The sequence below is a fragment of the Lampetra fluviatilis genome, chromosome 33 (genome assembly GCF_964198595.1).
Source record: "Lampetra fluviatilis chromosome 33, kcLamFluv1.1, whole genome shotgun sequence".
In the NCBI taxonomy this organism is placed as follows: Eukaryota; Metazoa; Chordata; class Hyperoartia; order Petromyzontiformes; family Petromyzontidae; genus Lampetra; species Lampetra fluviatilis.
This window is the reverse complement of record NC_136307.1, coordinates 6,038,963-6,060,271: the sequence shown is the minus strand read 5'-3', so window position 1 is coordinate 6,060,271 and position 21,309 is coordinate 6,038,963. Positions and strand designations below refer to the sequence as shown.

Sequence of the window (21,309 nt, the reverse complement as noted above, 5' to 3'; positions counted from 1 at the left end):
CAGCGTTATACAATTATAAAACTAAATATAATTAGGGATCACGTAAATCGCACCAATGCGATGCCCTGCCCATGTGTTCGTTTTCCTCACACAAACGCGTTGATGTCGGGTCGAACGATATCTCGGAAAGATGATCCAATATAAATTACACGTTTCTCAGCCAAATTGTACAAAGGATTTTCCAAAACTTGGCATGACGTGAACATGCCATGCACACAACTCCGCTTCTCCTCCTCCTCCTCCTCTTCCCTCCCAATAATGCTGCGACGTCGTCTCGCAGCATCACACGAACAGCTCTACGTGTGACGCCATCGCGTTTGTGCGGCTCAGAAGGTAATTTTTTTTTTATCAGCAATTAAATACTTTCCCAGGACAAAATTGCACAGGCGTGATTTTATCTCCCCATTTTTTTCCCCCTCGTTTTATATCATTTATTCTCGCGTGCGTTCAGGTGTGCTCTGGCAGCTCGCGTGACGCTCACCTGAGCTCCTGCGCGCTGTTGCTCGTGTCGATGGAGATCTCCCAGTGACGCGGTCCCTTCACTTTCACCTGCATTGAGAGAAGAGAACACTTGAGAACACAACACACATACCCCCCCCCCTTCCCCATTTACCCTTGAGATTACTGGGTACGTGATGTTAGTGAGCACCTATTAGGACCAACACGGTATACAAAATGGGTGGCGTAACCACCGACACGCCCAATCGCTTTTGTCACCACCATATCACTTATGTATTTTATTTCTAGATTTGAAGCTTTCGTGACTGCAAGGATTCATACTCTTAGGTTTTTTCGGTAAAGTCACGTAGGTAAAAAAAAAGAATATAAATAAAATAATAGAAATAATAATAGAAATAAAATTAGAAATCACGACGTTTTGGAGGCAACACAAGTCTCCGTCATCAGGTGGGACCGTCACAGCTAGAAAAAACCTAAGAGTATGTATTTTATGCTCGGTAAACCTAGAGGAGAATCATGCCAGGTTTAGATATCCGAAATGTCACCGGTTGTTAGAAGAAGTAAAACCCGAATTATTGACATTGTAAGGCAACATGCTCATCAATACTCCCAATTACACACAAATACAAAGATCCCCCATGTAGCCTTCAACACACTGTTGGGGAAAGTGCTGTTAGCGCGCCCCTATGAAGGCCAGTCCCATAACAAAGATCCCCCGTATAGCCTTAACAGACTGTAGGGGCAAGTGCTGTTAGCGAGCACCTATAAAGGCCGGAACGGTACACGAGGGGGTGGGTGGCCAGCGTCACGCCCGTCCGCCTTTGTCTCCCTAGTAGCGATGTTTACACACCGCACCAGGTACTAATTTCAGGCTGAGTCGACCTAGGGGAGGCCCAGGACCGGTTCAGATAATCGTCACTGGTGTTGGCCGTGAGCGTGAATCGAACCCGGGTCGCCAGGTTCATAGCGCAGCGCGCTAACCGCTACACTACCGCTCCCATAACACACACACATACACGCACATAGGCAAAGCCCCGAGGGGAGAAACTACAGCCCAGCTGCAGAAGTACCTCCTTGAGTAGGTGGAGCTCGGGCAGCAGGGTGGGAGCCATGAGGTCCACGGATATCTCATCGTACCACATGGTCGCCTGCAGGTCACCGAGTCGGGAAAGAACAAAACACAAATGCGCGCATTGCTGATGAGACCCTGGGAAGTTAAAACCGGTCCAGAGTTTGCCTGTTTCCAAACAAATGCCACTGGAAAACACTGAAGGTGAATAGGTTGATGGTTACAATGTTATACATGTAGACTCTTGCCTGTCTGGTTATGTATTACTCCATCATGCACTTAAGATGCAAAGCAATTGCTCTTTAGGTGAGATTTACGGTATTCTCTGCATTATAAAGGCAATTTTTCTGACTCTATATTTAAAGAAAAAGTTTGTTGCATCTTAATATCCACTTGGTGTGTGAAATTGCTAGGTGTTTCCCAATTAAGTAGTTGGCAATTATTTTCTAAAATTTGGACCATGTTGCCAGTGCACAACGGCCTACTCTTCTTAGGCTTACGTCACAAGATCTTTCAATGTCTACCGCGAATCAGACCGGCGCGTATTTTATGGTTCGTACGCCTGCAGTGTTATTAACCGGGGCGGCCTGTAAGAATCGAACCGCAAACATCTGTATAACAAGCGGCAAATGCTCTACCGCTCGGCCGTGCATGCCACCAAGTAAGGTGCGAGGGGGAGGAGGGGTGGGGGGGCGGGGGAGAGCAGCTGCGCCAGCGTGGGGCCACCGTGCCTGGTACGTGGCGCGGATCTTGGCGTAGCAGGGCATGCCGGTGTCCACGTCGACAGGCACCAGAAGCCGCGGCTCCACCGCCAACACGTACAGGTGGCGCAACGCCTGCAGGTGGTACCTGGGGTGGCGCGCAATGTCACGTGTCAGCCACTTTAACAGTGGAGCTGCGTTGATTAGTCGATCAAAAAAATTACGAGAAACTAATCTTTTTGTGGTCGATTACGCGTGCCCCTTTAAAAATACCCCCCCCCCCCCACTCCCGGAACATGCCGCCTGCCAGAGGCGGTAAATCTGCAATGAGCCATGCGCAGCGTGACGCGGTCGATGATGAGGTAAGTGGGCAGCCACCGTTATTGTATGTGTGTACGTTGAACTTCTTTTGCACCGTACGTAGCCAACTGTGATAATCGGAGGTGCGGGGAAAGCACAACAACTAAAGAGAAAAATCAGTTCTGAAGAAATTCGTCTCCATTATTAAAGAAGCCTGAATATAATTGGTGACGTTTTTCATCGCTTCATAGTTTGAAATCGTACCCACCTTTAATAAGCTGTTTCAATTTCACTCTACATAGGGTGGTTGTTGAGCCGTGTAGTTATCGGCTTTGAAAACGGGTCTAGGCTGGGAGGAGTGGCGGGTGGGAGGCTGCCTTCTCACCTGTTGTCGGTGCTGTGAGCCGGGAAGCGTGGGTAGAGGGCACACAGCAGGGCGGCGATGGCAGAGTTGGACGTGCTGAGCGAGCACCTGCAATGGGACAAACGGAAACTTTCAGTCTCCGCGTGGAGATCTCTACACTCCACCGGGATGCTGGTACACAAGTTGCGGATATGGCTATGGACTTTGGCACGGTGCTCACGGAAATGATGAACCGGAATAAAATATAGTGAACGTAAAATCCTGGAAATTATTGTCGAGGTGCTCGTTGGGGGAGAGGTGAGCCCAGGACCAACTCAGATATCACTCCACTCACAATAACCGCAGAGAGGAATCAAACTCAGGTCGCTGGGCTCATAGTGCAGTGAACTAACCACTGCACCAACAACACATGTACATAAATAGTCCTTTGTCAATCCACTGCTCGATGAAGACACCGCAACACATTTTGGTCATGGGGGTTCTTTGACCATACTTCACCACGCTGGTAATGTGCGGGACGGTGAAGGGGGAGGGCCCAGGGCTGGTTCAGATATCGCTTGGCAATGATGTTAGACGTTGCTGGTAATGGAACTCTTATCACCGGGTTTGTAGCGCCACTTCACTAACCACGGCACCACCTCTCCACCCATGGCCACGAACCCTAGCCCTTTAGTATTTCTCTCCGTGCCGCCACTGCCTGTGTAGCGAGTCGGTGCGGGCAGCGGCAGGGTGACCGTACTGACCTTCCGGCGCCGAGGAACAGGAAGCCCAGCGCCATGTGCGAGGCCATGTGGGCGCCATAGTTAAGCTCCCCGCCCGTGCGGTAGTGCATGAAGCGGCACAGCTGCAACGCCTGCAGGTTCCCCGTGCCGGCCATCACGAGCGCCAAAGCGAGCAGCGTCACCGACAGGCACGACTCAAGCGTGTGCCGCCCGACCTGTGGTGCACGCCACACCGCGGCCAAGTGGGGGGGGGGTGGGGGGGAGTTGAGGGGGAATAGGTTTGGTGAATGTGGTACAGGCGGCAGTGAAAATGGGGCGGCAGTACGGTACACTGTGACAGTGACTAGAGTGTCGAATGCGGCCGTCTGGAACGCTCTTCCTTCCGAAATTAGAAAGCTACTGGAGCTATGCACTCCTAAACCTATATTGAAAACTAATTTCTTTAGAGCTGCTTTTTGTGTTTAGTTTATTGTCCTTCCCCCACACCCCCATTAGGCACAGTTGTCTACGTACACTGCAAAAAAAGTTAAACATACATACATAAATATTAGAATCACAGTTGCTGCCAAAATTAATCCCATCTCGGGTACCCGATTAGAGCAGCAAAGATGCCGGCAGTGATGGAAAACTGTCATGAGAAAGCCTCTTGGAAATGGTGGGAAGTAGTATTTGGTTCGTGCGCCACAAGTTCCCCACACACACCCACCACCCACCCATCCATTCCAGCATGAAACACATTTCTGAGCTTCCACCACAGGGAATAAAATCATGGGTCGGCAGGACAAACGCTTACCAGCTCCACGACGGGGTCGCTGGTCATGCCCAGAAACCTCCGTGCACATTTGTACTGCAGCAGGGAGAGATCGCACGCGGGTTTTGTGAGCACACGTGATATGAAACCTACGACAAAGATCAGGACGCACTAGGCTCAGGGCCTCCAATCCTCACTGAGCAGGAAATCGGTTACTTTTTAACACAGGCCATGGAGGTGGTCGTGCGGATATGGGGACTCAATTAGCCTATGAACAAATCACCTGGGATTTTCCCAATCTTATCAGATCTTGGAAGCTAAGCAGCGTCGAGAGCCCTAGAGTGCTTGGATGGGTGACCACGATGCACGTAAAATTATCACAGGTGGCCGCCTGGCGGTACGACGTGTAGGTCAGCAGTGCAGCAGGAAAATACATTGCTGTTCTGTATTTCTATGGACCTAAGTCTATGCTGCCCACCGTCACCAACCCTCACTGACCAGCAATGGCCAAGTATGATCAATTAACCCTAATGACCCGCACAGTGTGGGGAAGCCCTCATCTAGGAGTGGATTGACAAATGTGCTGGACATGAAGAAATTCTTCAGTCAACAGTCACCAAACCGCTAGATGAAATCGCGACTTCAAATTGTGACAATTTCTTACATTGTGAGGGGGGGAGATCTGTTACAGGCCTGTGTGAGACCAAAAGTAACAATGTTAACAAATAACGCACGCGAATGTGCGTGTGCATGTATGTGACAACGTACCAGGCAGGTGCAGGCAGAATCGTTGGCCGATCCGGCAAATCGAAGACCCATGGCCATGCACGCACCAGCAATGATGTTAACATGGGCCTGCCTGTGGATAGAACACCCGTAGGTTTGGAATTAGTGTTCACAAATGCATGTTTGCTAACAAAGCGGGTCATTTTTCCCCAAGTCATAACCATCATAAGCCAAGGTTAGTCAATTGCTGTATGAATGAAGGCCTACCCCCAAAGCTGCTGCCACCTCTTACCATCCCCCCCGATGTAATAATCTACCAAAGCACCTGCCCACAAATGAATTTCATCATTCCATCTCCTCGGTGGCCGGGTGGGTTCAGTGATAATACCGTGTCATGGACACTGAGCCAACACCGCTCGGATCCTGGGCTGGATATTAGATCGGCGAGACGTTAACTACGTCGCCTGTTATACAAAAAGTTGTGGGTTCGATCCCGACCCTTACGCCTGTATATTTGGAGTTTGCATGTTTTATCCGTGGTCGCATGCATTTTTCTCCGGGTCCTCCGGTTTTTCCCTCCACAATTAGAAATGAGCGTTTAAAAGTATTTGGCTGCTATAAATTTCTACGTGATAAGCCACTTTGTTGAGTTAGCAATTGTGGCCAAGTCGCTTCTGAAAAAGGGCTATACAGTGCAGTGGGCCTTACCTGGTAAAAGAAAAAGTTTTAGTTTTTTATATATTTCAATCACCCATGATTCTCCAGCGTAGCAAAATTCTGGTTGCAGTGTTTTTATTTAATTTAATTTGACATATTCCAATTCTGAAAATTAAAACCCTTGGTTTGATCAATTGACATGGGATGAAAATATTTTGCAGTCCATACAGAAGGTGCGTCCATAGTGTGGATAAGAGGTAATGATTCAGGAGTGGTTGAGTGATGTTATCTTCAGGGGCTATTTTCTTCTTGCGTGTGGGGTTGTTATCTGACCCAAGGTGCCGACTCACTCCAAGAGATCTCAAATGGAAACCTCCTTCATCGAATGACTTGATACACAAAAGTTGAAGACAATAGATTTGAAAACGTACATCAACAAAAAACGGTTCCAAGGCACGCTCATATTTTTTCCCCCCAAATAGTGGCGGCTGTACTTTTGAAATCGTGCCGAGCTCACCACATGGTCTGCAAGTTGACATCGTGTTCAAGGACCTGAGCTGCTCCGTTCTCCACATCGAAGTCCAGTCCGTACTGCCGAACAATCTGTAAGTAAGGGAACAATTCGGGGGGGGGCTGATTAATTACAAGTACAATGGCGTCATTCTTACAGCCTCAGGGCTCTCATGAAGGCGCTGTGTTTCCCAGACTAATAAAGTCCGCAGTTGTTTCACAGCAGGCGGCGGTGGTGTGGGTTTCACGTTAGTATTCGTACTGCCGTACAGTTTAAAAAGAGAGGAACACAAGGGGCAGATATTTATATTGCTGTTGTTAGTTCAGAGGAATTCAAATACACTGTACACACCGAAAAGGCACAACAGAGGCGCGTAAATGAAATAACAAAAGGTCAAGGAAATGTGGTGACAATTGTAATATAGCAAAAACACAACACAAAAAAAACGTACGCCCTTGAGTACTCAATCAGTGCGGCTGAGTTCCTGGCAGTGATAGATAAATATGGTTTGAGGGCTGTTACGAATCGTAGGAGTGCTTTGTGGGGCAGTGTGTGGTGTTTCTAGTGGGGTTGGTGGTAATAGTTTCCCTCTCCCTGATGTACAGAGATCCTTGCTTGTGGGGGGGTTGGGCAGGCTGTGGTGTGGCGTTTCTCGTGGGGTTGGTGGGGAGCGGGGTAGACAGCCTCACCGCTGGCACGTTGCTGTTTATCCACGCCTCCGTGGGCAGCACCTCGTCCCACATGATGAGCCCCTTTGCCAGAATCTGGGGGGGGAGGGAGGGTCAAGGGTGAAAAGTCAAGGGCAGTTGTCGCTTCCAAAATTGAACAACTGTTTGTTTTGCAGTACTGCGTTGGCAGTTGTGTACAAGCACAAATAATAAACTCAACACAATCGTCAACAACAAATGCACGAATTTCAATTCACTGTAGACAGATCTGTCCCATATTTACTCTTCTTAATACAGATTAAGGAAGCGTAGCGGGATATAGATGTGGGACAAGACTGAGCATCTAAATTGAAAACTCATTTCTTTAGTACTGCTTTATGTGTTTAGTTTATTGTCCTTCCCCCACACCTGTGATTAGTACGGTTGGCTCTGAATGGTGCAAAAGAAGTTTAACATACATACATACAACACTGCCCTGAAAGGAAAAACAAATACAATAGTCTACGTTTCTGGCAATGGTCCTTCTTTTATGTGGCCATAGTTCCTAAATATATATAATAGGGCCGTGTCGTCATCTTTTATAGTTTTTTTTTCACTTTTAGGGCAGGGTTATAAAAAAAAAACCTATATTATGGATATTGGTCACGACAGCCTACGTGTTAAACAGTGTTATTGATGTAATGTGTTGAATGTGTTCCTCTTTCAATGCAATCAGCCCCCACAAATGATTAACAAAAAAGCCCATGATGCATTGCTCCGGTGCATGATGGGTCATAACATATAAACAAAGCTCAGTTCTGCGTCTTCACGTACAAAATATTTGTTAGTCATCAGCTTATTCGTGTCAATGCCAACCAAGCAGCATTTTGTTTAACAAGCCTGACTGAGTTTGCTTTCTTAAACAAATATTGCTGGACAATTTTGGTCTGGAAAAGAAAATAGGCCGATGGACGAAAATCCTTTTAAAGACAGAATAAAGGCCTGTTTATATCACTTAAAAAAACCACGACGATCAACTCCAAAAAAACCTGGCAATATAAAGGGCGCAATGTGGACTCACCCGCAACATGAGGAAGTCCGGCTTCACGAAGTCTAGGAGGTACTGGGTTTCTGGTGCCTCTAGCCAGTCGGCTATTGACCTAAGATGTCAAGTATCGCACGCACATGTTGGTTAAACGAATAACGACACAGCCATCCAACTACAAGCATTGAGTGTGTTTGGTGGAAGGAAAGCCCTGTCTGCATCAGCAGGCCAGATTCACATCTTGATGAAATAGTGAAAGCAAATCCCCTTTGGTGGTGCACCCCATTATCGGTGATAGGGACGTGGGACACCTTTCGCCTAAATGCTGCTGTGGACAGATTGCTTTGTCAAGACCGTTGTCAAGAGGACGCATGAGAAACCCGTCTGTCTGTTGTTTACAGACCCTATCATTGGCCAATCAGGGGTAGGGATATCGGGCCATTGGTTCACAACCCCTGATCAAGAGAGGACCGTGCTTGATTGGTGGTGCAAGGTGTGTGCGGTCTCTCCGATAAGGTTGGTGGGGAGTCGGGTAGACAGCCCAAGATGAATGAAAATAATATTTGGGCTGGCGTGTTTTGATAACTGCGTTGCAACGTCCTCCATGGTCACTGCTATCCATTGGCCATTCCATCCTTCTCTCTCAGAAGCTAAGCTGAGTTGAGCCGGGGAAACCGCCATGCACAGCAGGTTGTTATAGGGTGTGCGGTGCTATGCGATGATCAGCGAAGGGCTGTGCGACAAAATCGATTCCTGTTCTGTACTTCTGCGCTTCCACGCCTATGCTCCACCGCCTTCACCAACCAGCACTAACCAAAGCGGTGAAGTATGAATTTCGATTTAAAGCTTTCGTGACTGCAGGGATTCATCTTCTTAGTTCTTTCGGTAAAGTCACGTAGAAGGGAAGCAATAAAATAATAAAAATAAAACATAATAAAATAATATAATATAATAAAATAATATGTTTTATTTTTATTATTTTATTACTTCCCTTCTACGTGACTTTACCGAAAGAACCAAGAAGACGGTGAAGTATGGTCAAATAATCCCCATGAGCCGCACGGCCTGGGGAGGCCTTGATCCGGCAGTGGATTGACAAGAGTGCTGTACATGTGCACATCCTGTTAATTGCGGTTTGGCAGTACAACACTTTTACGTAATGAAAATCTATATGCAACAATGTTAATACTATGTCAGTGTAGTCACCTGTTGTTGGTCTTCAGGTAGATCATGGCCAGTGCCAGCGTGGCCCCTGGGCAGGTGACATCCACGTTGACGCTATCTCCTTCCTGCAGCGTCACACACACACACACAGATAGCAGAGGGAGCACAGGCCGTCTCACCGAGCGCATATCTCCATCCACAATGAACCCAGCGAATCTGAGTTCGACTCCAGACCATGGATAAAATCAGGGGCAAATAGTCTCTGAAGCTGCAATGAGCCTCATTTATGTCAACTCAGCCTTAAACGGTGCACTGTGTAAAAATTAGCATTGGGGAGACATTGGCTGACGGGCATGGTACTGGTGTGGTACTGGTATAATTTGTGCCATTGTTTTTGGTGAGCCTGTGCGTAAGAGCGTGGGTGAACATGTGCACGCATGTGTGTGTATGTGTGTGTGTGGGGAGCGGCAGCGTTGCGGTCAGGGGACAGTGTTACGGATCTGGCAACCCGAGCTCAATTCCAGGCCACGGCTTATATCAGTGGCGATTCATATCTGAACTGGTCCTTGGCCTCCCCTACGTTGACTCAGCCTTAAATGGGTTCCTGGTGCTGTGTGTAAAATCACCATCCCAAAGACGACCGGGCATGGTGCTGGCCACTCCACCCGCCCGTGCGCCGTGCCGGCCTTCGTAGGCGCTCGCTAACAGCACTGCGTTTACAAGGCTGTAGCGGGCACCTTTGTGATTTGCGTGTGTACGTTTATGGACACACGAGGTGGTGCTGCTGCTGCCAACCTTAATCTGGTAGCTTGGCGACTTGTGGCGCTCGCGCGATGCCCCCGACGTGCTCCGCCGGTGCCCGCCCACCATGTACTGGTAGAGCTGATCTGGCACGTTCAGGTCCGACATGCCGATGAGGTTGCTGCCGTGCTGAGTGCCGAAGAGCAGGGCCCGCGGCCACCACGGGTGAGAAGAGGGAGCGGCAGACAGGAGGAGGTCAAACATCCAAATATAGGACCACAGAGGTCGGGTAATTGTTGGCACTGGTTCTGGCTGCCGCTTATGAAATCTGCGCACGTTACATTTTCTGGAGCGCTTTTGAGATGATGGAGTTAATAAACTAAAACAAATAAACAACAAACCATTGCGGCACGGAGGTGTGCGTCACTCACCCCGAGGCACACCATGCCAAGGCCCAGTCCGGCGGTGAGCGAGTACGACTCCCGGTCCGTGCAGTTTTCCATCTCCGGCCCGGGCGCCCTCCCTGCCAAGAGTCCACAAGTCATCGTGTTCAAACATCAGCGATCCAGGCACACACGCGAAAGACACATGACATGCTTCAGAGCAGGGATTTCCCAAACTCCAGTCTTTGTGAATCATCACAGCACACCTTTGCACATTGGGCAATCAAATGCAGATGAAGTTGACACACACTGCATGAACCTGATAGTTGGTAAACGTATGTACGTTGCGGGACAAAGATCCCTCTATAGCTATACAACCAGCTGGGATAGTGCTGTTACCGAGCACCTAAGAAGGCTGGTACAGCACACCAAGGATTAGTGTGGCCAAGACCATGCCCTGCTACCTTTGTGTCCCCAGTGTGATAATGTTCCCATGACACACCAGCTACTCATTTGAGGCTGAGTCGACCTAGGGGATGCCCAGGACCGGTTCAGATAATCATCGCTGGTGTTGGCTGTGAGCGGGAATCGAACTCGTGTGGCCGGGTTTGTAGCGCAGCATGCTAACCGCTACACTACCCACACACACAAACATTGACACGTGCGCCCGGCCCCCCCCGCACATGCCCTGCCCTACCGATCTCGTTGAGCAGCGTCTCGGTGATGTGGCGGTGAGCCGTGCCCTGGTAGACGAGGCCCACGGCCATGGCGGCCGCCACCTGCACACCGTGCGCCACGTCCATCTCTGTGGTGGATGGCGGCAGCAACGCAGGCAGATGCACGGCGAGCAGCCGTGTCACCGCCATGTCCATGGTGCCCAGCTGCGCCGCTGACACGCCCAGCAGCAAGCCGATGGTCGTCATCTCGTGGCCCTGCACACGACGGCGATAACGACACAGCCTCAGCTGCCACCTCCGTCATCGTCATCGTCATCATATTCGTCATTGTCCACACTCCAACTGCCGCCGTCGTCGTCGACACCGCCATCACGTTGGTGCTCTCACCTTCAGGACTACAACGAGGGTGTTGTGACCCTTAGACGTGCACTTTAAGGCCGATTCACGACGGCCGCTCTCTCTCAATGCCGATCAGTCGCTTACTTGTTTCTCCGCTACTGCTATTAATTACATTATCAGACACGTGGAGCGGTGGCATGGTGCTTCGTGCCCTATGCTACAAACATGGCAACTCGAGTTAAGATTGATGGTCGTGCACCGGCCTTCTTAGGCGCTCGCTAACAGCAATATCCACAGCAGGTTGTATGGCTACGAATGTGCGTATGCGTGTATGGGGAGCGGAAGCGTAGTGATTAACGTGCTGAGCTACGAACCCGGTGACCCGAGTTCTATTCCCGCTCAGGCCAACACAATTGACGATTATGTGAACCAGTCCTGGGCTTCCCCTAGGTCGACTCAGCCTCAAATGAGTACCTGGTGTGGTGTGTAAACATTGACCACTGGGGAGACAAAGGTGGCCAGGCGTGGTGCTGGCCAACTACCCCCTCGTGTGCCATGCCAGCCTTCATAGGTGTTCGCCAACAGCATTTAATCTCAGGCTACACGGGGGATCTTTGCGGGTTTAAATTGTTGAAATTACTCCCCGCCTCCGCCAGGCAATCGGCCACACTCCCGCCGTGGTTGTCCCCGCCACACCTTGGTGAGATAGTCGTGCACGTGCATGATGGGCAGGTCGTTGAGGTGGCCGCTGAGCCCCAGCGCGAGCAGCACGCCGGCGTACTCGGGGATGGGCTCGCCGGCCTGCGGGCGGTTGTTGTAGGAGAGCCACGCAGCGTGCAGGCGCAGGCGCTGGGCCGGCGCGATGCGCAGGCCGCATGCCACGCCGTTGTGGAAGCTGGGCCAGCTTGCCATGTTGGCCGGCATGTCGATGTTGCCGCTGCTGAGGTCCACGATCATGTTGTGCGGCGGCGCGCGGCCTAGTTGGGACGGTCCGGGATGGTGTCGATATGTGATTAGTTCGTGTGTGCACCGAGAAGCGGGAATTGGTATGGCCAGAGGTGGCAATGAGAGGTTATAGTTGCCGTTTTCTTCGGATTATGAGATGCTCCAAAAAGTGAGACGCACCCCAAACTTGTGCCCGGTGTCAATAAAGTTATAAAAATCTGGTCTCGCACACACAACACTCTTTTTTACAATATTAGCCAGCTACTGGAGCTTTGCACTTATAAATCTAATTTGAAAACTAATTTCTTTAGAACTGCTTTTGTCTTAAGGTTGTTGTCCTTCCCCTGCAACCACGATTAGCACGGTTGGCTACGAATGGTGCAAAAGAAATTCAATATATACACACAGAGCGAATTAAAAGACGGATTCCCAACTTATTAATCCAGAATATACAGTAGACGTAGAGCCTTTTGTCAGTTTGATTCAGCTCCTGTTCTACCACTACAGGGCAGCTGTTGATGTTCGTGGTAACGGATATAGTTCTAGAGCTGGAACTATTACGATCCGTTCAATCGTGACTACATTTTAACTGGATTCCACTATGACGTCCATCACTTTTGAAACACATTACAACAACGATTGAACGAAGCACCCACCGGCGATCGTAGAACAACCACAACTGGAGGCACTGACCGGTGAGGTTGAACTTGGTGATTGGGAGCGGCTCCGTGGGCAGCGGGTGGTGGGTGAATAGGGTGAACATCCCCCGGCCCACAGGAAGAGCCATGGTCCTCTGGCAGAGCTGCAGAAGCCTGCGGCGTCAGCGACATGGCAGATGGAAAGAGGCTTAAGAGAATCCCTGTGATCCATGGACTGACTCAAACCCATTTGGGCCGGGGGCAAAGCGATGACGTCACATGGCGGAATGCCGTCGCAAGATGACGCGTCACGCCCGGCCACCTTTGCCTCCCAAGTGGCGATGTTTACACACTGCACCAGGTACTAAATTGAGGCTGAGTCGACCTCGGGGAGGCCCAGAACTGGTTCAGATAATCGTCATTGATGTTGGCCGTGAGCGGGAATCAACCTCAGGTCACTGGGTTTGTAGCGCAGCGCGCTAACCGCTACACTACCGCTTCCCACGCGCACACACACACCACATGAACACTCACCTCGCCTCCTTCTCCTCGATGAAGTCGTGGTCGCTGACCTCGGGCCTTTGCACAACGTTGATGCGCACGGGCCGCGTGCTCTGCAGCAGCCGCCGCACCTCCTGCGCGCGCAGGTCGCCCGGCCACACCAGCGACATGACGCCGCCGTCCAGGTCGCCCATGCCATCGTCGTCCTCCTCCTCCTCCTTCGTCATCGTCATCGCTGCTGCGGTTGTTGCACTCGCCGCTCCGAGGCCGCCGCCTGCTGCCGGGAGAGGACGGATCGCCGAGTTAACGAGCATCGACCGCAGCACCGTCCAGAAGGTGGCTCAGCAGTAAAGCATTGAATCAGAATATGTATTTAAACTGGAGGAATCGGTTTAGCTATAATGCTCTTTTTTTACAGATAAGGAGATGGCTCTGCAGTCGAGCTAGCGGCTCGCAGGTGAAAGGTTGCGTGTTAAAATTCTGGTTGAGTGTGACTCAGCCATTCACGACCCCGATGGGGTCGATAAAAATGAGTACCAATTTCTGAGGAAGTCAAGAGTGGTTGTCACCCATTGTCTTTGAAGTGGTTTGAGCACATGGTCAATGCATATAGCCCTAGCCAGATCATGAGTTTCTCATCAAGCAATGTTCTGTTGAAACTCCTATTCAGTCCTTATTTAGTAAAGGCTACCCAACCCATGAATTAAACATAGGTGATTTATATAACCAGGTAAGACCTGAGAAGACCAGGACCATCTCATTTGCTAGATAGACCTGGCTCTGCAAAATGACGAGAGAAATAGAATCAAGTACTACAATGAAGAAAATAGAAAGAGCAAAAACAAGCAAACAGAAATCAGAACAAATGCAACCACGTTGCAGAAATGATGCGATGCTATGCCGATTGCGAGCGGAGTGGAAGTGACATTTCTTCATGTCGCCCAACAGCAGAACTACGAAGCGATCATCGATAGGAGCGAGCGAGCGACCCGGCACACCAACTGAGTCACACACCCGCGTCCGCCCCGCCAGCCGTCCCCAAGCCCCGACCGCTGGCGCCGTTTCCGTTGCTCCAGCGCTCGTCCCCTTGAGAGCTGAAGCCGCTCGTCTGCGCCTGCTCCCAACGGCAACAAGCACACCCATCATGTCTCGCACAGCGGCACAACGAGTGAGAAACTATCTGGGAGAGAAGGGGTCCAGATGAATGTTATGTTTTATACCTCATGGGCCATACAGCCACATTACTGTGAGTTTCAGCCAGATGGCGCTGTGAAGAGGCTCTTAATTACACTCGGGATGGGGAGGAGGCAGTCTGTGGGCAAAGTAAACGAGCCAAACGTGAGCCCTACCTTTAACCCGAACAGACTAGCCAACCAACAACTAGGACTAGCCCTCTCTCACCAACCATATACCTAACCGATAGATTGCCATGGTACAGCGCAAAATAAGTTGCCGTAATTATTATGAACTAGATCACCAGTCATTTGTACTCACCCCAATATTGACTCTAACCCTAACCAACCAGTCATATGAACTAACCCTCTTATTGAGCCTAACCTTAGCCAAGACCCCACCTCCAATGCTTTGGTAGGATCCCTTTTCACAGTTTGTTTTGTCTTTTCCACTGTTTCTCCATCGAAGTCCTTGTACAGCAATGGTTAGTGCATAAAACTTTCAATTTGAAAGTCTCAAATCTCAGAGTTGTGAGTTCAACTCCTGCTCAGGGGTCGTGTAAAGCGTGTGAACCAAGAAGCGCAACCCCCTTATCGTCCCAGCCTTGGAGAGGTACACGGAGAAGGACGATGTGATGGAGGGATGTAAGGGTATCCAAGCATGAAGGACAATTCTAGATTTGAAGCTTTCGTGACTGCAAGGATTCATATTCTTAGGTTTTTTTCGGTAAAGTCACGTAGGTAAAAAATTCATAAAAGTTAAATAAAAATCACGACGTTTCGGAGGCAACACAAGCTTCCGTCTTCAGGTGGAACTGTCACAGCACGATAGCTGTATTCAGCTCTCATACAGCTGTCGTGCTGTGATGGTTCTACCTGAAGACGGAAGCTTGTATTGCCTCCGAAACGTCGTGATTTTTATTTTATTTTTATTTTACTTTTATTAATTTAAATTTTTTACCTACGTGACTTTACCGAAAAAAAAACCTAAGAATATGAAGGACAATGCTTCAGATTTGAACTCACAACCTTACAATTGCAACCCATGCCTTCGAACCAACGTGTGCCACCCAGCAGCAGCATCTCTTTATCTCTCTCCTTTAATGACAAAAGGCTCGTTTTGCTCCTCCGGGTACCGATTTCTCGTGCTCGCTCGCGGCGCGGGCCTGCAGGGAGAGGTCCTGGCGGCCGACGAGGGCGTAGGCGGCAAGGGGCCAGCGCTCCGGCGGCGCTGGGCGGCAGCGGCAGACGGCCTCGTGCAGCGGCAGGGCCACGCCAAACGGCAGAGACGCCAGGTCGTGCAGCGTGAATCCTGGGGACATGCGCGCGCGGTTGCCGCTCGGCGATTATCCATGGGTAGATGATCCGAGGAGCAGATTAATAACGACAGTAAGATATGTGTACATGTGCTATGATTAGATGCTCTTTGATCGTCTGGTGGTAAAACTTTTGATGGGTTTCACTCGTTTTACAAACGTTTTCTCATTAAATTCGCGTCCGTCGTACCAACGTAGTCAGATCGTCAATGACCAATTGTGAGCGTCGGCCCGCGCACAAGGGTAAATTGCACTGCTTTATACTAAAGGTTTGTCATCTTGTATCATCTTTTATGGAGTTATCGTACCAACCCCCCATTACAGGCAGATGAAAAGACAGAATAGCTACACACTTTCAACCTGGGGGCAAATGTTATTAACAGCACCCATTAAGGACGAAACAGTTACGGAGGTTTTGATGTGGTCAGCACCTGGCATGCCTTTCCACCTTTGTCTCTCCAGTGTTTATGTAAACACAGGCAGTAATTTAAAGCCACATTTACCAAGAGGAGGCCAATGGCAGATTAAAGCAACATTTTAAACTAAACTAATTTTATCTTACCAGGTAAGGCCCACTGAGCTACATAACTCTCTTTCAGAAGCGACCTCGCCACAAATACAGGCGTCAGGGGTCAGGATTGAAGCCACGACCGCCTGCATACCAGGCAAGGTAGTTAACATCTCGCCACCACAGTACTCCATTTCATGGATTGCTCGTACACTCGCTCACAACAGCGTGTTCAGCATGGGTCCTGGTGCAAGGAATGAAATGGGGTCCCTTGTCCAATTTCGACCCCCAACTTCGTAGCCCGGTGTGTAGGCCCTTCCGACCCGTGGACTTCCGTGTAATGGCGCAGCCAGCACTCAACAGCTACGCTTCCGGATGTCGGCGATACGGTCAGGGGTGCGATTCACACGTCGCTGAATGGAGAAATAAAATCCTGTCGGAGCAAATCTGCCAATGCGTTTTCCAGGCTGATGACGATGAGCTTTGCTTGTGCAGTCTCACTGCCGGCACACTGCTCGCTCGCTCACCCATGTTGGCGAGGAAAAACACCAGTTTCTCGGCCGGGCTCGGAAGGGACGACAGCTGCTCCGTGCAAATTCTGAACAGCAATCGGCATAAACACACACACACACAAAAACACACAAACGCAAAATTACACGGAAAAATATTTTTTGTAGCAATAGCAGCTCAAGATGCTGTACAGAACAGAGGGACGTATGCATTGCGGGATATAAAAAGTGTACACTGGAGGTGACCAAAAACGATTTCGTCTAATGCAGGGCTAGGGAAACTACAGCTTGTTACGGCCTGGCAAACAGTAAATATCTGTTACTGCAAGCATCTTAGCTGTACTAACTGGGCACTCGAGGTTGAATATATTTTCAATCTTGCAACACTGTGTTTTGTAAATTTAGCACATTCGGTCACCTGTTCTCTTTCAGAGCACGTAGTCCTAAAGAGTGCATCATTGTTTAATAATAATACTGGTAGGAACCTCCTGGTTACACCAGCCCACAGGGGATTATTGTGTCCGTCCGTCGTGCATCCAAAAATGGGAGGGGTGGGGCTGGGTGGAGAGGGGAGGGTGGGGAGGGGCTGGGTGGGGAGGGTGGGGCTGGGTGAAGGGTGGGAGGGGTGGGGCTGGGCTGGGTGGGGAGGGGCTGGTCACCCCGTGGTGCCCTTATAAAACTCAACGTTTAACCTACTCACGCCGGCTTGTGCCCGGCCTCACAGTCGAGCATATTTGCGGAATACACCACGCCGCCGTTGACCCTGGCCATTGACCGAGCAACCCGACGTTCCTACCAGCTCCCTCCGCAGGAATGTGTTAATTTCAACTGTTATGCACCACCGCACAGTCTTCTGCCACTCCAGGAGAGTAAGCGGTTGTGACTTAAGAGGCGTGAGGAGCCACATAAAAGCAGGAAGGCAGCAGCCAGGCGGTGATCTGGCGCCAAAAATTGCCCGAGCTCTGCGGTTCTCTGTACACTGAGATATTTTACACCGATTCATGAGTGTTAATAAATGTGGGAGCACCCGTAGAAAACCCACACAAATTGAACAGATGGAGACAAGTCCACAATTAGCTGAATTGCCTTCTCCCGGCAAGCCAGGGTATGTATGGAACCTCGCCAATGGAAAGAGAGGTTCGCAACATACGTGTGCGAGCCACCAAACCTCTCGTGCAGTGCTGCATTGTAGACGTGCGCCACTACCGCCCATCAACTCACCTGCTGGTCTCCTGTTCCGTCTGTGACCAACCATGTCCTAACAAACCATTAAAAACAACCAACACATACAATTACACACACACACACACCACAAAAACAGAACTGTGATGTACAATTCACTGCTCCATCCATGAAGGCTTCCTCACACCAGAATCAGAAGTGTATTTCTCGAGTAAAGCCCATTGAGCTCAGCTCTTTTTTTTACCCGGCCCGGCAGACAACATCACACCGTGTCCTTCACGGTGGCTCTTTGACCATACTTTACCACCAAGCTGGTCAGTGCCAGGAGGATATGGACAGTGCCATGCCTGGCCGCCTTTGTCTCCCCAGTACTGATGCTTTTACACACCAACTGAAGTTAGCTGTGGCCAGGAATTTCACTCGGGTCGCCAGATTGGTTGCGCGTCACGCTCACCGCTGCACTGCTGCTCATCCCGCGCTGCCCTTACCCGCGGGTATCTTGTCGAGGTATTTGCTGGGCTCCAAGAACGCTGCGCTTTCGTCTCCGAGGATGTAAATGGCGAAGCTCTATGGGAACGCACGCACGGTACAGAGAGAAGGGTTGGGTGCGCGCTCACTGTGTTCCGCTTAGGGCCATATCGAAATGTCCGTTATCGTAGGAGTAGCGGTGCCGCTCAAACGGTTTCTCTGTTCCAACTTACGAGCACCACCAGCCGTGTGCGCTCACACACTCCGGGCACAGATGGGAAGGGTGGGGGCGCCCCACCGGTGCGCCACCCGATCATGCGGCACAGCCAGCGGCACACGCAGGGGGGGTCCCGGGCGACCGCGTGGTACTGCGCCATGGTCTTTAGCTGGGCTGCAGACATGCACATACACACGCACACACGTAAATACAAAGATCGCCCGTATAGCCTTAACAGAGTGTTGAGGTAAGAGCTGTTAGCGAGCACCTTTGAAGGTCGGCTTGGCACAACATCACGCCCGACCGCCTTCGTCTCCTGAGTGGCGAAGCTTACACATCACACCAGGTACTCATTTAAGGTTGAGTCTACCTAGGGGAGGCCCAGCACCGGTTCAAATAATCGTCACTGGTGTTGGCCATGAGTGGGAATCGAAAGCGGGTTGCCGGGTTCATAGCGCAGCGTGTGAACCGCTAAACTTCAGCTCCCAACTACATACGCCTACACACAAAAAGACACACGTAGCAATGCATTGGATGGGTGTATTGTAGGTCGCTGTGCAGTACCTTGGGGCATCAAAACCGCATTCTGCCCGAACGATTTGAGCAGCGTTGGGTTGTCGCGGAGGTAGTGGTCGCAATATGAGGTCAGGCGGAGGTCGCTGTGAAATACAGAATCGGTCAAGAACAGGAATAAACGTTCGTTTTAGACACCACACAGGGCAGGGCATTCATACAGTGCGTCAACGTGATCATCATCATGTAACTCCTGTAGTTTGGTACAAGAACAATGTGGATGCATAATGGACGTTTATTACCATGTGAATAACCCAACCGGAAATTGATGCCCACTGTAATTTATATGCATTCATTAATCCCCCCCCTCACCTTCCCACAAGGGCTTACAAGTGACATCGTCACATCTATCGCTCTATTTAAGAAACAAAACAGGACTTCTCAACAAATCTGGCTCACGCCTGATGAAGCTGGTTGTAATTACTGGCGAAACGTCGTACTCAGATTGTAAATGTTGTGGATTTGCTCTCCAACACACCAGTGCACTGTACTAGTAACGAATTGGCACGTTCTGTTTACGTGACAAACCTTACTAGTTGGCTGTGTCGGGTGGTGGCGGGTTTAACATATTTATATTTACGCGATATAACCCAAAAAACCTATATATTATGGATATTGGTCTCGAAAGCTTACGTGTTAAACAGGATGTAAACACACAAACCTTTCTGATCAATTGCTAGCCGCTCGCTCTACCGAGCCACCTGCCCGGCTCATCCACCGACGATCCTGTTCACCGTGCGGCAGTAGCTGACCACGCGTGCGCCCACCTCTTCTTCTTTTGTACGGCTGATGTAGATGTAACAACTTACAATTTCACATTCAGGTGGTCAAGCCAGATAACCACGTTGGGAGCAGCAGAGTGCATCGCTGCGATGTCTCCTTCGTATTTGCGGATCAGCCATTGCGTCGCTATACATTGTCCGGTCTGTTCTGGATGACCATGGTCGCACATTTGAGAGTTTTTAATGTTCCATTTGTGCATCGGGTATCCGCATCTGCCATGGCTTGTGCACCAGAGGTCGCAACCGGGTACCCGATACCCGTACCCTACCCGATACCCGGCGACCCGTACCCAGCCGGGTACGGGTACGGGTAGCCGTTTGCGACCCTGGTGCAGCCGGGTACGGGTACGGGTAGGCCGTGAGTCACTGGTGAGTAACCGTTTGTCACTCATTTCGGGTAGGGTACGGGTAGGGAACGGGTACCCGTACCCAGCCGGGTACGGGTACGGGTACCCATTTGCGACCCTGGTGCGACCGGGTACGGGTACAGGTAAGGAATCAAAACCCGTTTGCGACCTCTGTTGTGCACTCACCTAGCGATCTGGTAGAGCAGCGTGCCGAGCGCGCGACCCGTCTCGGCGAGGGCGCTGTCCAGCTTGGAGTCCTCGTACACCAGGTGCAACGCCCAGAACACAGTCGGCAGGTGCGTGAACAGCGGCGCCTCGGGGTTCAGGACGTGTACCCGGGAGAAGGGGCCCCTCTCCGCCTCGCCGCGCTGGGTGGAGGAGGGGGGCGGAGGGGGGGCAGACACGCGAGGAGGAAGAGGAGGTGGATGAAAATGAAGAGGATGAGGAGCATTAGGATTACATTTAAACAAATAAAAGTCGGCCACGTGTGCTGGAGACACGGTCCAAATTTGAAAACTTATCGCAAATTACTCCAACTGGGAAAACGTATCGTAACACCACCCGCCCTCATGCGAAACTACCACAGACTTTACTCATTCTGGAAACATCGCGCCTTCGTGATAGCCTTGCCCCGTAAGAACAGTGCGAATGCCAAATGTACTCATAATTTGAGATAGACGTGACTCAAAAGTTTCTCGCTGCGGGAGAAACTAAAGAGGTTGCAGAATACCTCCCCATACCTCTTCAACGCCGCCGTCGGGGTTGGCCGACTCAGCCATATCGAGACCCAGCATACCAACCAGCGGATGGGACAGGAGGCTCTGATGGTAGCTGCTGTTCAACAGAAACTCCCAGTCCTATCAACAGGCAGCGACATACACAAAGCAATCAGACA

General features: G+C 50.4%; 1 protein-coding gene across 8 annotated transcripts in view; it reads right to left on the bottom strand.

The window, feature by feature from the left end:
- Positions 1-21,309, bottom strand: part of ANAPC1 (anaphase promoting complex subunit 1) — a 43,803-nt gene that overhangs the window by 7,534 nt on the left and 14,960 nt on the right. For 6 of the 8 annotated variants that reach the window (XM_078871920.1, XM_078871921.1, XM_078871913.1 and 3 more), the window contains exons 19-44: positions 21,155-21,271; positions 20,601-20,782; positions 19,277-19,371; positions 18,729-18,886; positions 18,516-18,594; positions 18,067-18,103; positions 16,864-16,934; positions 15,649-15,824; positions 14,355-14,457; positions 13,374-13,617; positions 12,895-13,013; positions 11,953-12,233; positions 10,938-11,172; positions 10,289-10,380; positions 9,912-10,046; positions 9,159-9,241; positions 7,989-8,067; positions 6,950-7,024; positions 6,267-6,352; positions 5,135-5,225; positions 4,409-4,462; positions 3,637-3,830; positions 2,915-3,001; positions 2,260-2,377; positions 1,530-1,607; positions 482-549 (exon numbers count right to left, since the gene is read on the bottom strand). In XM_078871920.1, the coding sequence (XP_078728046.1) occupies positions 482-549; positions 1,530-1,607; positions 2,260-2,377; positions 2,915-3,001; positions 3,637-3,830; positions 4,409-4,462; positions 5,135-5,225; positions 6,267-6,352; positions 6,950-7,024; positions 7,989-8,067; positions 9,159-9,241; positions 9,912-10,046; positions 10,289-10,380; positions 10,938-11,172; positions 11,953-12,233; positions 12,895-13,013; positions 13,374-13,617; positions 14,355-14,457; positions 15,649-15,824; positions 16,864-16,934; positions 18,067-18,103; positions 18,516-18,594; positions 18,729-18,886; positions 19,277-19,371; positions 20,601-20,782; positions 21,155-21,271 (3,137 nt within the window). The remainder of the gene's footprint in view (positions 1-481; positions 550-1,529; positions 1,608-2,259; positions 2,378-2,914; positions 3,002-3,636; positions 3,831-4,408; positions 4,463-5,134; positions 5,226-6,266; positions 6,353-6,949; positions 7,025-7,988; positions 8,068-9,158; positions 9,242-9,911; positions 10,047-10,288; positions 10,381-10,937; positions 11,173-11,952; positions 12,234-12,894; positions 13,014-13,373; positions 13,618-14,354; positions 14,458-15,648; positions 15,825-16,863; positions 16,935-18,066; positions 18,104-18,515; positions 18,595-18,728; positions 18,887-19,276; positions 19,372-20,600; positions 20,783-21,154; positions 21,272-21,309) is intronic. The other 2 variants (XM_078871915.1, XM_078871916.1) reach the window with 2 other exon arrangements.